Source organism: Tamandua tetradactyla, chromosome 24 (assembly GCF_023851605.1).
Source record: "Tamandua tetradactyla isolate mTamTet1 chromosome 24, mTamTet1.pri, whole genome shotgun sequence".
NCBI lineage: Eukaryota > Metazoa > Chordata > Mammalia > Pilosa > Myrmecophagidae > Tamandua > Tamandua tetradactyla.
Genome location: NC_135350.1, coordinates 44,281,027 through 44,295,037, shown reverse-complemented (window position 1 = coordinate 44,295,037; position 14,011 = coordinate 44,281,027). Strand labels below are relative to the sequence as shown.

At 42.1% G+C, this 14,011-nt stretch overlaps 1 protein-coding gene across 2 annotated transcripts in view; it reads right to left on the bottom strand.

Moving 5' to 3' along the window:
• The window catches only part of HPSE (heparanase), a 35,346-nt gene extending 28,010 nt beyond the window's left edge, over positions 1–7,336 (bottom strand). For both annotated transcript variants that reach the window (XM_077142971.1, XM_077142972.1), the window contains exon 1: positions 6,997–7,336. In XM_077142971.1, the coding sequence (XP_076999086.1) occupies positions 6,997–7,217 (221 nt within the window). In that variant the 5' untranslated portion in view covers positions 7,218–7,336. The remainder of the gene's footprint in view (positions 1–6,996) is intronic.
• Between the last annotated feature and the right edge of the window lie 6,675 nt (positions 7,337–14,011).

Genomic DNA, 14,011 nt, shown 5'->3' with positions numbered 1-14,011 from the left:
GAAGCCATGTTGGGAGGGGCGACACAACCTCCGCAGCTCCAGTTGCAGTGCCCCTTCCCAGTTTCCCCGACCTAACAGTCCATAGCCATGTGTAGGAGTTCCAACTGTATGTGAGGGCAGTGGGGAGCCATGGAAGGTGTTATAGCAGTGGAATGACCTGACCAAATTTTTATTTTATTAGAAAAAAATTTCAGGCTGCAGTGTAGATAACAGATTAGAAGGCTTAAGCCTGGGGGCCAGAGAAGAATTAGGGAACAATTATGCTCATATTAATGTAGACAGAAAACAATGGGTTGAATTAAAGTAACAGTAATGGGGATTAAGAGAGATGGATGAATTCAACAGATACTTAAAGGCAGAAATAATAGATTTGGTGACTGATTTGGTGTTGGGGGAGGAGTCAAGGATTCCTCCTGGGAAGTATCTTAGACATTCATCACTCTCAGAAATTAGCTTCTCATCAATTTCCTTGATTTACTCTCCACCCTTGCTTCAGATGTAAGTTCCATGAGCACAGGGACCTTCTCTGTCTGCCTCATCAGTGTCCCCAGCACCTAGGTAAGTGCCTGGCACAAAGTTGGTGCTTAAAAAAATATTTGTTAAGTGAATGAGCAAGAGTTCAGCCTGACAAAAGGACAGGTAGGGCAAGACAAAGGCTGTTTTCTGAACAAAATGAAAATCCAATCCATGGCTGCTGCCAAGTTAAGGAAATGACATGTTAGGAGTATTGGTATTAAGGACCTTTTTGTTTCTCTCTTTTGCAATAGAACATTGTTTTGTTTTGAGAATACAGTATTGGTGCCTTTTGAGAAAAACCAGATTTAAGACAGCTGCAAAACATGTCTTAAAAACCAAATTGATCGAAGGTGTAGTATTTCAATCACACACAAGAAAAAGAAAGGAAAAGAGAACCCCAAAATACAATCACGACATGAAAATAACAAAAGAAAGCATAAAAGCAGCTGCAGATATTCCATTTCTAGAGCAGTTTGTTGGGGGGAAAAGAGTCTGCAGTTATTTTTATTTCACTTTTTGTGCAAAAGACAGTTGCTTAAGTGTTCTAAAAGATGATCATGGTGATGAATACACAGCTATGTGGAGACATTGTGAGCCACTGATTGTACAACACGTATGGAATGTGTATGTGTGGAGATGTGTCAATTAAAATATATACTTTTTAATCTGCTGCTTATCTCTGACTTGAAAGCAGAGGTGTGCTTGAGCCCACTTGGACTGATTTATACAGTTTCTGAAAGCCAATCGTTAAATTTTGAGAAAGTTTGTGAGCTGTTTGTTAAACTGCTGGCCATTTAAAATTGGCCATGATGGGAGTATTCATACCATGGAAATCAGCAGAACACAAAGCAGTTCCTCTTACTCCCAAAGAACCAGTTGTTAAACATTTCCCAGCACACCAAAGCATGAAGAGTGATTCAAACCATGGAAGTGGGTAAGACTACCCAGGAAAATAAGTGAAATGAAAAGAAGACCTAGGTCAGATGTCTGAGGAAAACCAATATTTAAGACAAGCCAGAGAAAGAGATACAGAAGGCCAGTCAGTGGGGTGGAAGAAAACCCAGCAATCTGTAGTGACACAGACCAAATGATGCTGCCAGGAGATGAAATGAGTTAGGCATTTCGAGGTGTTCATTGGGTTTAGCGACAAAAAGTAGTTCATCGATGGTGGCGGAGAGAACGCATTTAGTGACACAATTATGGTGACACTATGAAAGTGAAGCAAGGAAGAAACGGGCAGTGAGGGAGGAGAGAGGAAGGGCAGCCACTGCAGAGACAGGAATGCAAGGAAGTGGCTGAGATGAGAAAGCCTTGAGTGTGTTTACGTGTCAAGGGCAAGGAGCCAATAAAAAGGGAAGTGCTCAAGATAAAGGAGAGAGAGGAGGTGATGGAGAGAGCAAAGCCCTTGAGGAGGCAGGAGGGGACAGGATGCAGAGCAGAGCTGGAAGGACTGGCCTGAGATAAGAGGAGAGAAGAAAGATGGACAAAGACACTGCATGTCTGCAAGTTTGATTCTGTCTACTGACTTCATTTTCTTTGGGAAGCAGAAATGTGGTCACATGCTAAGAGTGAAGGGATCAGCATTTTGAAGACAATGGAGAATGAAAGAGACAAGGAAATGAATATTTAAGGGGTAACAAGTAAGGTCAAGTAAGTATGGAGTCTAAGAATTTACAGTGTAACATGAATTGATATGATTGAGAGGTTTTCCCCACCATGAGTTCAATAGCTGAGCTACACAGGATGACAACCAAGACCGGAAACACAGGCAAGTACATAAATGTGGTTTGTTAATATGCATTATAGTTCATGATTAAATATCTTCTGTTTCCAGACTTCATGGTTACCCACAGATTCCAACAGTAGAACAGACTGACTAAGCCATGCTTGGAGTTTTAGCAGGAAGAACAATGGAGGAAGGGATGGGGGGTATTATTATATGAGTAGTTCATGCAATGAATCAAGAAATCCAAATTGGATAGGGCAGTAAATTGAGTACGAGACTGATAGAATGTTGAGTGGAGACACTTTAAAAACAGTTGTGGTGCGAGGCCTGGAGTGAAAGAGCTGGGAGGGTAGGGAACTATTGTCCAGGAATGGGGTGTTTGAATTTAAGGTTTTAGTTGTTGTAAGGTTCTTAATGATGAAAAGAGTCAAGGTGTGACCATGGCATTAGGTGGCTGAAATGGAGTGAAGCAGTGTGTGTTGAGCCAACTCTAAGATACTAGTATGATGTCACTAAATGCAAAGTTGGGAAGAGGTGCATACATCTTACTTCTGGGTACAAGCTATGAAGTCACCAAAAAACTGTGGAGGTAAAGAAATGCAGAGACAGTTTATCCTTTGGACTTGGAGTGATCTAGGACAATGGTGAGACTAAGGGGTTCGAGAGGAAATTTTGAAATCTGTGCCAGTTCAGTCCATAAGGAGAAGTGAGTAAGTGGGGAGCAAAGCACAGTGACAAGGAACATAGGAAGGGAGCCAGACACGGATGCAGAAAACTTTACATTGAAGTCATGACAGTTGCCTTTAAATATGCACCAGTCTAGTCTGAACTAAATGTTTTAGGCATTTTGTGTATGGTATTTCACTTAATCCTCACAACAATCCAATGAAGTGTCAGTATTACCCTCATTGTATAAACAAGGAACCAGAACAAAGGGATGCCCAAGTGATTTACTTAACATAGCACAGCAGAAAGGGATCTGAGGGATTAGCAGTCTGGAGTACAAACTATTGGGCAGTGTAGACTACGGTTAGCAGGAAAGGGCTCCAAGGAGCCCAGCAGAAAGTGTTGGGGGTGTGGGAGAAAGGGGATGGGGAGGGAGGTGCACAGGAACAAAAACAGCTCAATCAGGGGAGAGCACATCTTGGAGATGGGGAGTGTTGGAATATGTGAATGTGGGGCTTGCGATTGTTCACAGTTCCTAGTCTGTCTTTGGCCGGCATGCCGAAGGCCTGCGACTCTTCCCACATCGGTTATCACGCTACGCATTGGACACTATAAAAAGTGCTTTTCCAAATATGAAAAGCATCTTTATCAGTGAAGATGCAGGGATCTGATTATGAAAAGTTATTATGGATATTTATTGCATTGGCAAAAAGAGATTAATTTTCCTGTAGAAAAATAAGCAAGTTATTGTGAGAAGCCAATACAACTGCATTGTTATGCCACTTTGCTCCGTTGTGCTTCTGATCTCTGGCACTTAGTACTTCTACTTGTGTTTTTAACTGTGCTTGCAGATGTGTCTTGATTGAAATCTAAAGCTGCACTTTCTAATACCGTAGCCACTGGCCATATGTGGCTATGAGCACTTGAAACATGGTCTCTTTGAATTGAGATTCCTCCGTATAACACATACACAAGACTTTGAAGACTTGGTTTGAAAGAAAGAATGCAAAATATCTCATTAATATTTTATACTGATTACATGCTGAAATGATAATATTTTGGATATATTGAGTTAAACAAATAATTCTTAAAATTAATTTCACTTGTCTTTTTTTGTATGCTGTGTGGTGGGATCACATTTCATTATTTTTCCATGTGAATATCCCATTATTGCAGTATCATTTGTTGAATTTTTGTTTGTTTTGCTTGTTTTGGGGGAAGTACAGGGATTGGGAATCGAACCTGGGGTCTCCCGCATGGCAGGCGAGAATTCTACCACTGAACTACTCTTGCACCCCTCAACTCGTCTCTTTTTACTTTTTAAGAACATGACTGTTGGAAAATTTAAACTTACATATGTGGGTTGCATATGAGTCTCATACTATTGGACAGTGCTGGGTCTAGAGTTTCCCATCACTGAGGGCCGGGATCTCTTCGGGGCTCTGTACAGTCAGGCTGAGGAAGGAATTTGATTGGTTTGCTGATTAACTACCTCAGGGAAGAGGGCAAACTGAAGATATTTTTAACTCTAGGTGATTTTATCATTGGCATTTAAGTTTTCTGTGCTCTCAGTTGCAAAAAAAAAAACTTGCTTGCTGTTGTTCTGACTTTCTAAGTCAGAACCAGGCCATTTGATTAAATTCACTTAGACCTCCTCTGAAGAACTTTAGAGGTTTGGGCCTTGATTCTCTACTTTTGTGTCTACGGCTCTTTTTATTGTATCAATCTTCTCAGTCTGTTTCCAGACATCCTTTTTCTCCCAGACTCTGTGCCCTGTTTCCTTTAACAGGTATAGACTGGCTTACTTTTTGTGTGTATACTGTTATCTCTGGGATCAGAGTGAGTTCAAACCCTGGCTTCTTCACCCATGGATGACCATGGATGAGTTATTTAATCTTCCTGGGACTTGATATCTTCCTGTTTAAAATGGGGATAACAATAGTACTCACCGCAGAGTTTTGTAGCAAGGATTAAGTGAATTGATACCTATAAGGTGCCTCAAGCAGGGCCTGGCATATGACAAGTCCTCAGCAAGTGTCAGCCATTTTTATTACCCTCTCCTTCCATATGATTTTAGCTTTCACCTGCTCAGCTCTTGTCATCCTTGCCCAAGTATCTTCACCTTTGAGAAACTGTAACACAACAACACTCATCTCGCCTTTCACTACTGTGAACTGATATCGAGTTTAGTGTTGTTTTCTGAGATGGAAGCTGACTGTGATGTCTTCTGGGATGGCTGGGCCACTGGGGACCCAGGACTAGCCACGCTGGGGAGCTGGACCCTAAGGCCCTAATTTAGAAGGTAGGAAGTGCGGATGTGCTTAAGGATGTTCCTGGGAGGCAGGCATGGAAGATGGCCTTTGCATGGGAAGGGCTCTGGAGCGGTCAGCAGCCAGTCCTGAAGAGAAGTTTGTATGAACAGCAATAGACTGTGTTTTGTAAACCACATTACCCACTTGCATGATGATCTTTTGGTTTTCTATTATCTTGTGGTCTTAAAGAAAATGAAAAAAGGAAGGAGAAAAAGAAAGAAAGAAGTGCTGTGGAAAATTAAGAGAGGTGTCTAAGAACAAAAGTGTTACCCTCACTAAAATGAAGACTGGAAGTCCTTTGTCTATGTGTGGAGGGTGTGAGAGAGGGGGAGGGTGGTGCTAGTCAATTGGTGAGCTCGCTGCAGGGCGATCAGGCCTGGACCCCAAAAGTCATACCTGTGGGATTTTCTTCTGACCTGTTTCTCTAATGGAAGAATCCCCAAATGTCCTTATTTGGGGATGGAGAGGGGCATATGGTAGCTGCAGCAGCAGAAGAGGACTTGAGTTTTTAAATCTCTGTAGTCACCTACTTAATCCCTCTGTTTTCAGTAAGGCTTGAAGCACCCTCGCCAACCACCCATCCCCACCCCTTCACCCCCCATTCCTCTCCCAACCCCCCAGCTAGGCCAGAGGTCCTCAGATCTGGAACTCTAGAGTTCAGCATCTCCCCAGGAGCAGCTGCCACCTGTATCATCTTTCCATCCCTAAGAAGGGCAAAGAAGTGAATACTCCTCCCTATCAGGAAATTCTCCTTTCTCTGGGAAAAGATGGAGGTTAACCATGATCAAGAGACACACATAGAGAAATGATGAATGGTTAGCAACTACTCCCCATTTCCCAAGAAGAAAGAACCAAGCAAGTAGTTTACATTTCAGGTGTGTCAAACACTATGCTAAGTACTTAGCTCATCAATCCTCAATGGTATGTTTTAGAAATTCCATTCTATAGATGAAGAAATCAAGACCAAGCAACCTGTAAAAACCACATCACTCCTCTCTGGTAGAGTAGGGAATCAAGATAAAGTGGTCTGACCTCCAGGCTCTTAATCACAAGGCCACCCACTTTATTTGCAGAATAAACGACTGCTATTAGCAATGGAAGCCAACATTGTCAGCACGGGAGGAACTGACTGTTTCTAGGTCTATGACAAGGATGAGATTCCCATCTGTCCTGACTAGTTGTGATGTGGCCTCTCTGGCGGCGCCTGAAGCCTAGATGACCGGGAAGGTCTCTCCATCACCCCCCACTCCCTCCCTGCACACTTCTCCTTCCCCCCTTCCCACCCCTTGGGGTCCGCCCACACTCTTCCGGGCGGGATGGTGAACTTGCACCAGGTTCATTCTTCCCCAAGTGAGAAAAAAAATAGGCAGTGCCCCATAAAGGCAGCACCACGTTTTGCGGCTTCATTTTGGAGAAATAACTTTTTATTAGCGATCCATAACTCACTGCAGTAGTCTCCTAGGTCTCATTTGTTTAATATTTAGAAATTAAAAATGAGAGGTAATGGCAGGAAGCCTTCTTCTGACTCAGGTGCGGTCGGCGGGGTTCCACCAACACTTGATGAGCGAAAGAAAAAACAAATTGGGCGGGGGTGGGGGAAGGAGAAAGAGAGAGAGAGAAAGAAAGGAGAGAGAGAGAGAGGAGAGAGAGAGAGACATGGTGGTCCAGGATGTTGTCAGAAGTTGCTTCAGCGCAGAGAGCCGAGTGGCTGGCGGGACGGGCGCGGGCGACAGGAGGACAGGAGAGGGGGACCCGGCTCAGGAGGCCGGTGCTTACCCCAGGAAGGTGAGGAACCGCGGGTCGGTGGCCAGGTTGGCGTCGATGGTGAAGGAAAGGAACGCGGGGCTGACCAGGTGCACCGGCTGCTCCGTGGAGAAGTCCAGCTCCACTACGTCTTCGGCCAGCGCTGGTCCCCCCAGGACGCTCGGGGACAGGCGACCGAGCGGCCCCAGGAGAAGCAGCAGCGGCGGCAGAAAGGGCACCCGCGGCTTCAGCATCTCGGACTCACCTGGCTGCCCCGCCCGCTAGCGGCCGCGCAAGGAGAGCCGAGACCTCGCGCACTTCCTCCCGCCAGGCCGCTGCGCCCTTTTCTCCTTTCCTCCACCCTCGCACTCCACACACCCCTCCCACTGCGCCGTCCACCCTTCCCACTCCTCCCCTGCATCCCTCCCACCGCTCCCTCTCCTTCCCGCCCCGCCCTCCCCCAGCAGCCACTCATTTCCTTGCGCGCTTTCTTTTCCGTGGCGATCATGTCCACTTATGAAATCACCCACACCCATTTGAAGGGTGTGGAGATAGATGGACCGGATCCAAGTGGGGAGGAGGCGCCCGCGGAGGAGCGCTGGCTATCCCGGACTGGGCGTCCCCACGCACCAGGTCCTCTGCGCGCTGTGGGGAACGTCGGAGTTTCTCCAGGTCGCACCCAGGTGGCGCCAGGTCTCCTTCTTCTAGCCCTCCACTAAAGCCTCGGTTGGGCATTCATTCCTTCCCCTCCCACATGGCTTATAAACACATGCTTGTCACTTGAGCTTGCCAATGGCTGACCTGAGGGCTTTCCTAGGCATCAAATCTAACCTGGGCTAGGTACAGCTAGAATGAGATAACCGCCCAGAATTCCTTATCAATGTCTCACGAAGACAGTATTCAGCAGTGCCTGAAAGTGTCAGGTGTTCCAACATCTAAAATTCACTAAATGAAGACCCCATGCAACTATGGGGTAGTGACTGTCCCTTGGATTCAGAGCTTTTGTCAAATTACCTTTCTGTACATTTATCTTTAGCTGTTGTTCAAACTTTTCCTGTTTTCCTTTGATGCTTATGTGATACACATACAACAAGCACCATGCAGTTAGCGCCTACTGTGTACCTGATACCATGAGGGGCGTTCTGTCTGCATTATCTCAAATTCTCACAACAACCCTGCCAAATATTCTCCTCACTTTGCATGGGAGAACTTAAACTCTGGGACATAAACTTGCCATACTGTCAGAAATGAGATGGGAATGCAGTTTCACAATTCTGAACAGATGGCAGCCTGTCTCAGCCAGAATGTAAGTTCCTCAAAGAAGCTTTCATGAACCTCCAGGCAGCTGAAGTCCCTCATGACACACTGTCATAAAACCCTGAACTTTTTAGAACTCACATTGTTATTATCACGAATGTTTGTCCAATGTTGGCCTCACCTGCTAGACTATACGCGCCACAAGAGCAGAGATGGGGTCTGCCTGGCACCACTGCTCAACCTACAACTCATGACAGAGTATTTGCTCATGCTTGGTACGTAATAGAATATTTGCTCAGTAAGTGAATAACACCACAACTCTTAGACTTTTTTCTACTTAGATTGCACCACCAATAAGACCATAGGCAATAAAAATGGATTATTTGGAATTTGTATCTAATTTGCATAAATCTGTCTGTGCTTAAGCAACTTAAAAATAAACATTGAGTTAAGGGAGGAAAGCTACAGTTTGGGTATTTTGTGTGCATATCTATCAGTTACTATTTTGCAAACTATTTTGGAATCAGGCATATATGCTACAATTATACATAAGAAATATACATATGCATATGCATACATATGCACACCAAGCCACCTGAAGAATTTAATCATGCAGGGACAGAAATGGAGGTGGAAGAGCAAAGAACTAGATTCTTTTTTTCTACCCTTATCGTGACGTTGAACCGACATCACCACAACCCATCCCATGCCCTGCCTCCTGTTGTGATGGGGCAAAAATCACACCCATTTCTTTGGAATATTTGGGTGGTAGGGAATGTGGGCTATTAGCAATTTTCCTAAATTGTGAATCTTCTGACATCTTGAGATGTGGGCCAATACTGTCCACATGTGAATTACTAATAACGAAACTGGGAAAAACATAAATGAAGAAGGAAACAGAAGCAGCTTGATCACATGAGGGTCTGTGGGCTGAGATCTGTGGGTCTCTGGCTCCTGACCCTAAGCTGGTTTGGCCCACTATGCCTAGCAGGAAGAATAAATGGGCCAGAAAGGCGAGGAATGTATGGGGATAGTAACAGAAATGGTCCTTTCTGCTACACATTATAATAGCATAGCCCATATTTTTATGGCATGTTACAGCTTACATATGTCCTAGCCTTGTAACTTGGTCAGATGGAATCTTGGTGCAGTTTTTCAACTTCCTAGAGCCTCATTTTCTTATGTGGAAGGTGAAGGAAATAAAACATATTCCATATATCTCTTTAGAGAACCAATTAATTTAATGTATATCATGTACTTAGCTCCATATACAGTACCATATAGTTGCTCAACAGCTGACAGTTTTTTAAAGACAGGATTAAACTGTATGTTTAATATAATATTATGTATATATATTATATATATATGTAATATATGAGTAAAGTATGATCCCAATATTAAATTTTCAGCATGGACAGTTATAATCCAGCTCCGTGTTTCCCTCCTCAAAATATATAGGTACAGTTGATCCACCCTGGCATACCACCACAGCCAGTTGAGGTCCAAAGCTTGACCCCAAGATTTCTGTAGCTTTCCATGGGCTTCTGTGCTGCTCATGGAGTCCTGTGCTCGGGACGCAAGGATGTGTTTATGCTGCTTTTGTTGACTTACACATGAAATTAAAATATCCATTAACACATTACAACAAATGCTCTCCCCCCCCTGCAGGCAGCTTACCCTCTCTCTCTGAAACCATTTTCTCAGAGGACACTGAGCGCCACCCCACACTCATTTCTCTCCTTCCTATACAAAGTGACAAGGCATTGCCCAGCTCTGAAAGCAGAAGTTGCATCAGCTTATTTTTCTCACAAATAAATTTAAAAAGAGAATTTTCCCCAAAGAATAATTTGAATGAAAGCTGTTAATTTATAATATTCAGACAGTGTTTATATTTTTCTAATTATCTCATAAATGTGACATTGTTTTAACAGTTTTTCAAATCAAGATCCAAATAAAGTTCATATATTGCTATAGATTTATTTGGCTTTTTTTTTTCATCTCAACTCCCTTTGCACAGAGAACTTTATTATGCAATATAGTATACTGTTATGTGGAGTCTTTATTTATACTCCCCATTCCATAAATTTTTTTTTACTTTTTAATTTTTTTGTGAAAAATACGTATATACAGAAAAGCTGTAAATTTCATGCACATCAAAACAATTAGTTGTAGAACAGATTTCAGAGTTTGGTATGGGTTACAATTCCACAAATTTAAGTTTTTACTATAGTTGCTCCAAGATACTGGGAACTGAAAGAAATAGCAATATAACAATAAAAAAGAATAAAGAAAAAATAAATATAAATAAATAAAAGAAATATGTATATAATGATTCAGCACTCATACTTGTTTGTTAAACCCTATCTTCTCTGTATAACTCCACCATCACCATTGATCTTTCTATCGCACTCTTTAGGGGTATTTGGGCTACGTCCATTCTAACTTTTTCATGTTGGAAAGGGCTGTTGATATAGAGGACAAGGGTATGGAACTAGTTCTTGTTCTCCAGAGGCTGGTCCCTCTGCATTTGAGGACTTTTCTGGTCCACGGCCCCATCTGGAGGTTGTAGGTTTCTGGAAGGTTACCCTAGTGCATGGAATCTTTGTAGAATCTTATATATTGCCCTAAGTGTTCTTTAGGATTGGTTGGAATGATTATGGTTGGGGTTTGGCAAATTATGGTAGGTAGCAATGTCTAGCTGAAGCTTGTATAAGAGTGACCGTGTGAGTAGCCTCTCAATTCTGTTTAAACTCTCTCAGCCACTGATACCTCATTTGTTACACTTCCTTTCCCACTTTTGGTCAGGATGGCATTGCTGATCCCATGGTGGTAGGGCCAGACTCATCCCTGGGAGTCCTCTCGCATGCCTCCAGGGAGACTTTCACTGCTGAATGAGATGGCAGGTTTTTAAAAAACAATTATTATTACTTCATTTAATCTTCACAGTTACCTGGTAAAATAGGTTTAGACCCAGTTCTCTGATTTCAAGTAAGAGTTTTTGCACTCTATCACCCAGATTTGGTGACTCACAAACTACCTGAAAGCAAATGATTTAAAAATAAAAACTTTCAAATGAACTAAGATAGTTGATTTGAATCAGCTAAAAATTATAATGTGGTATTATTTCCATGAGGCTTTTGGTTTGATTTTCAGTTGTGGCATTGGGTTTTTTAGGGATTCATTGGCTTTTTTATAATTTACACTGTGAACAACTCCACACACTTATAAGATTTGATTCCAGAGCTTCTTCAGAAGATAATCATCTTCTCACTTCTCTGCCTAAAAAATTAACATATTCCTAGTGTAGAAACCTTAATAGAGGTAGCTCTCTAAGACATTTACAGTTATCTCCAGCTCTGTAAATGGTACACATATGGTACTGTTTTGAGGTATTGGGATATGACTTAGTGAAGTTTTAGTTTGAATTCTTTGGTGATTAAACTATACACACATGCCTCACTTCATTGTGCTTTGCAGATGTTGCATTTTTTACAGATTGAAAGTTTGTGGCAACCTTGCCTCCAGCAAGTCTATTAAAACAATTTTTTTCCAACAGTATGTGCTCACTTCACATCTCTGTGTCATATTTTGGTAATTCCTGCAATATCTCCAACCTTTTCATTATTATTGTGAGCCATGATCTGTGATCTTTGATGTTACTATTGCAATTGTGTGGAGGACACTACGAGTCCCGCCCATGTAAGGCAGTAAATTTAATAGATAAATGTGTGTTCTGACTGCTCCACCAGCCAGCTGTTCCCCCATCTCTCTCCCTCACCCCAGGCCTCCCTATTCCTTGACACACAATAATATTGAAGTTAGGCCAATTAATTATCCTACAATGGTCTCTAAGTGTTCAGGTAAAAAAAAAAAAGTTGCATACCTCTCACTTTCAATCAAAAGCTAGAAAAGATTAAGTTTAGTGAGGAAGGCAGGTCTAAAGCTGAGAGGAAGTCAAGTTGTGAATGCAAAGGAAAAGTTCTTGAAGGAAATTAAATGTGCTACTCCAGCGAACACACTAACAATAAGAAAGTGGAACAGCATTGTTGCTGATATGGAGAATGCTATAGTGGTCTGGATTGAAGATTAAACCAGCCACAACAGTCCCTTAAAGCAAAGACTAACTCTCTTCCATTCTAGGAAGGCTGAGTATAGAGGAAGCTGCAGAAGAAAAGTTTGAAGATAGCAGAGGTTGGCTTGTGAGGTTCAAGGAAAGATGTTTCAATAACATAAAAGTGCAAAGTAAAGCAGCAAGGGCTGATGTAGAAGCTTCAGCAAGTTATCCAGAAGATCTAGTTAAGATCATTGATGAAGGTGGCCATATTAAACAACAGATTTTCAATGGAAACGAAACAACCTTCTGTTGGAAGATGATGCCATCTAGGACTGTCATAGCTAGAGAGGAGAAGTTAATGCCTGGCTTCAAAGCTTCAAAAGACAACTTGAGGGCCATGGTGGCTCAGCAGGCAAGAATGCTTGCCTGCCATGCCAGAGGACCTGGGTTCGATTCCCGGTGCCTGCCCATGTAAAAAAAAAAAAAGAAAGAAAGAAAGAAAGACAACTTGACTCTCTTGTTAGGGTGACTAAGTTGAAGTCAATGCTCATTTACCATTCTGAAAATCCTAAGGCCCTTAAGAATTATACTAAATCTACTCAGTCTGTGCTCTGTAAATGAAACAACAAAGCCTGGATGACAGCACATCTGTTTACAACATGGTTAACATAGTTTATTGAATATTTGAAGGCCACGATTGAGACTTACTGCTCCGAAAAAAAATTCCTTTCAAAAGATTACTGCCCATTCACAATGAACCTGGTTACATGAGAGCTCTGATAGAGATGTACAATGAGATGGATCAGAGTGTCATTCTGAGTTTCAGGTCTTGTTATTTAAGAAATACATTTCATAAACTGCAGCTGCAATACATAGTGATTCCTCTGATGAATGTGGACAAGGTAAACTGAAAGCCTTCCAGAAAGGATTCTCCACTTTAGATGCCATTAAGAACTGTGATTCATGGGAGGGGGTCAAAATATCAACCTTCACAGGAGTTTGGAAGAAGGTGATTACAACTCTTGTGGGTGACTATAAGGGTACAAGACTTCAGTGGAAGAGGAAACCGCAGAGGTAACGGAAATAGCAAAAGAATTAGAATATGAATTGAAGTCTGAAGATGTAGCTCAATTTCTGCAATCTTGTGATAAAACTTTAACAGATGAGGAGCTGCTTCTTATATATGAGCGAAGTGGTTTCTTGAGATGGAAGCTACTCTTGGTGAAAATGCTGTGAACACTGTTGAAATGACAGGGATTTAGAATATTAAACCAACTTAGTTGATAAAGCAATAGCAGGGTTTGAGAGGATTGACTCCAATTTTAAAAGAAGTTCTACTTTAGGTAAAATGCTATCAAATAGCATCACATACTACAGAGAAGCCTTTCATGAAAGGAATAGTTGATCGATGCAGCAAACTTCATTGTTGTCTTATTTTTAAGAAACTTCCGCAGCCACCCCAACCTTCAGCAACCACCACCCTGATCAGTCAGCACCATAAGCATTGAGGAAAGACCCCCAACTAGCAAAAAGATTATGACTTTCTTGAGAGTCAGATGATGGTTGGCATTTTTTTTTAGCAATAAAGTATTTTTAAATTAAGCCATATACATTTAAAAAGACATAATGATATTGCACACTTCATAGACTACAGTATAGTATAAACATAACATTTATATGCACTGGAAAACCAGAACGTCATTTTACTACCTTCATTGCAATCTTCGCTTTACTGCA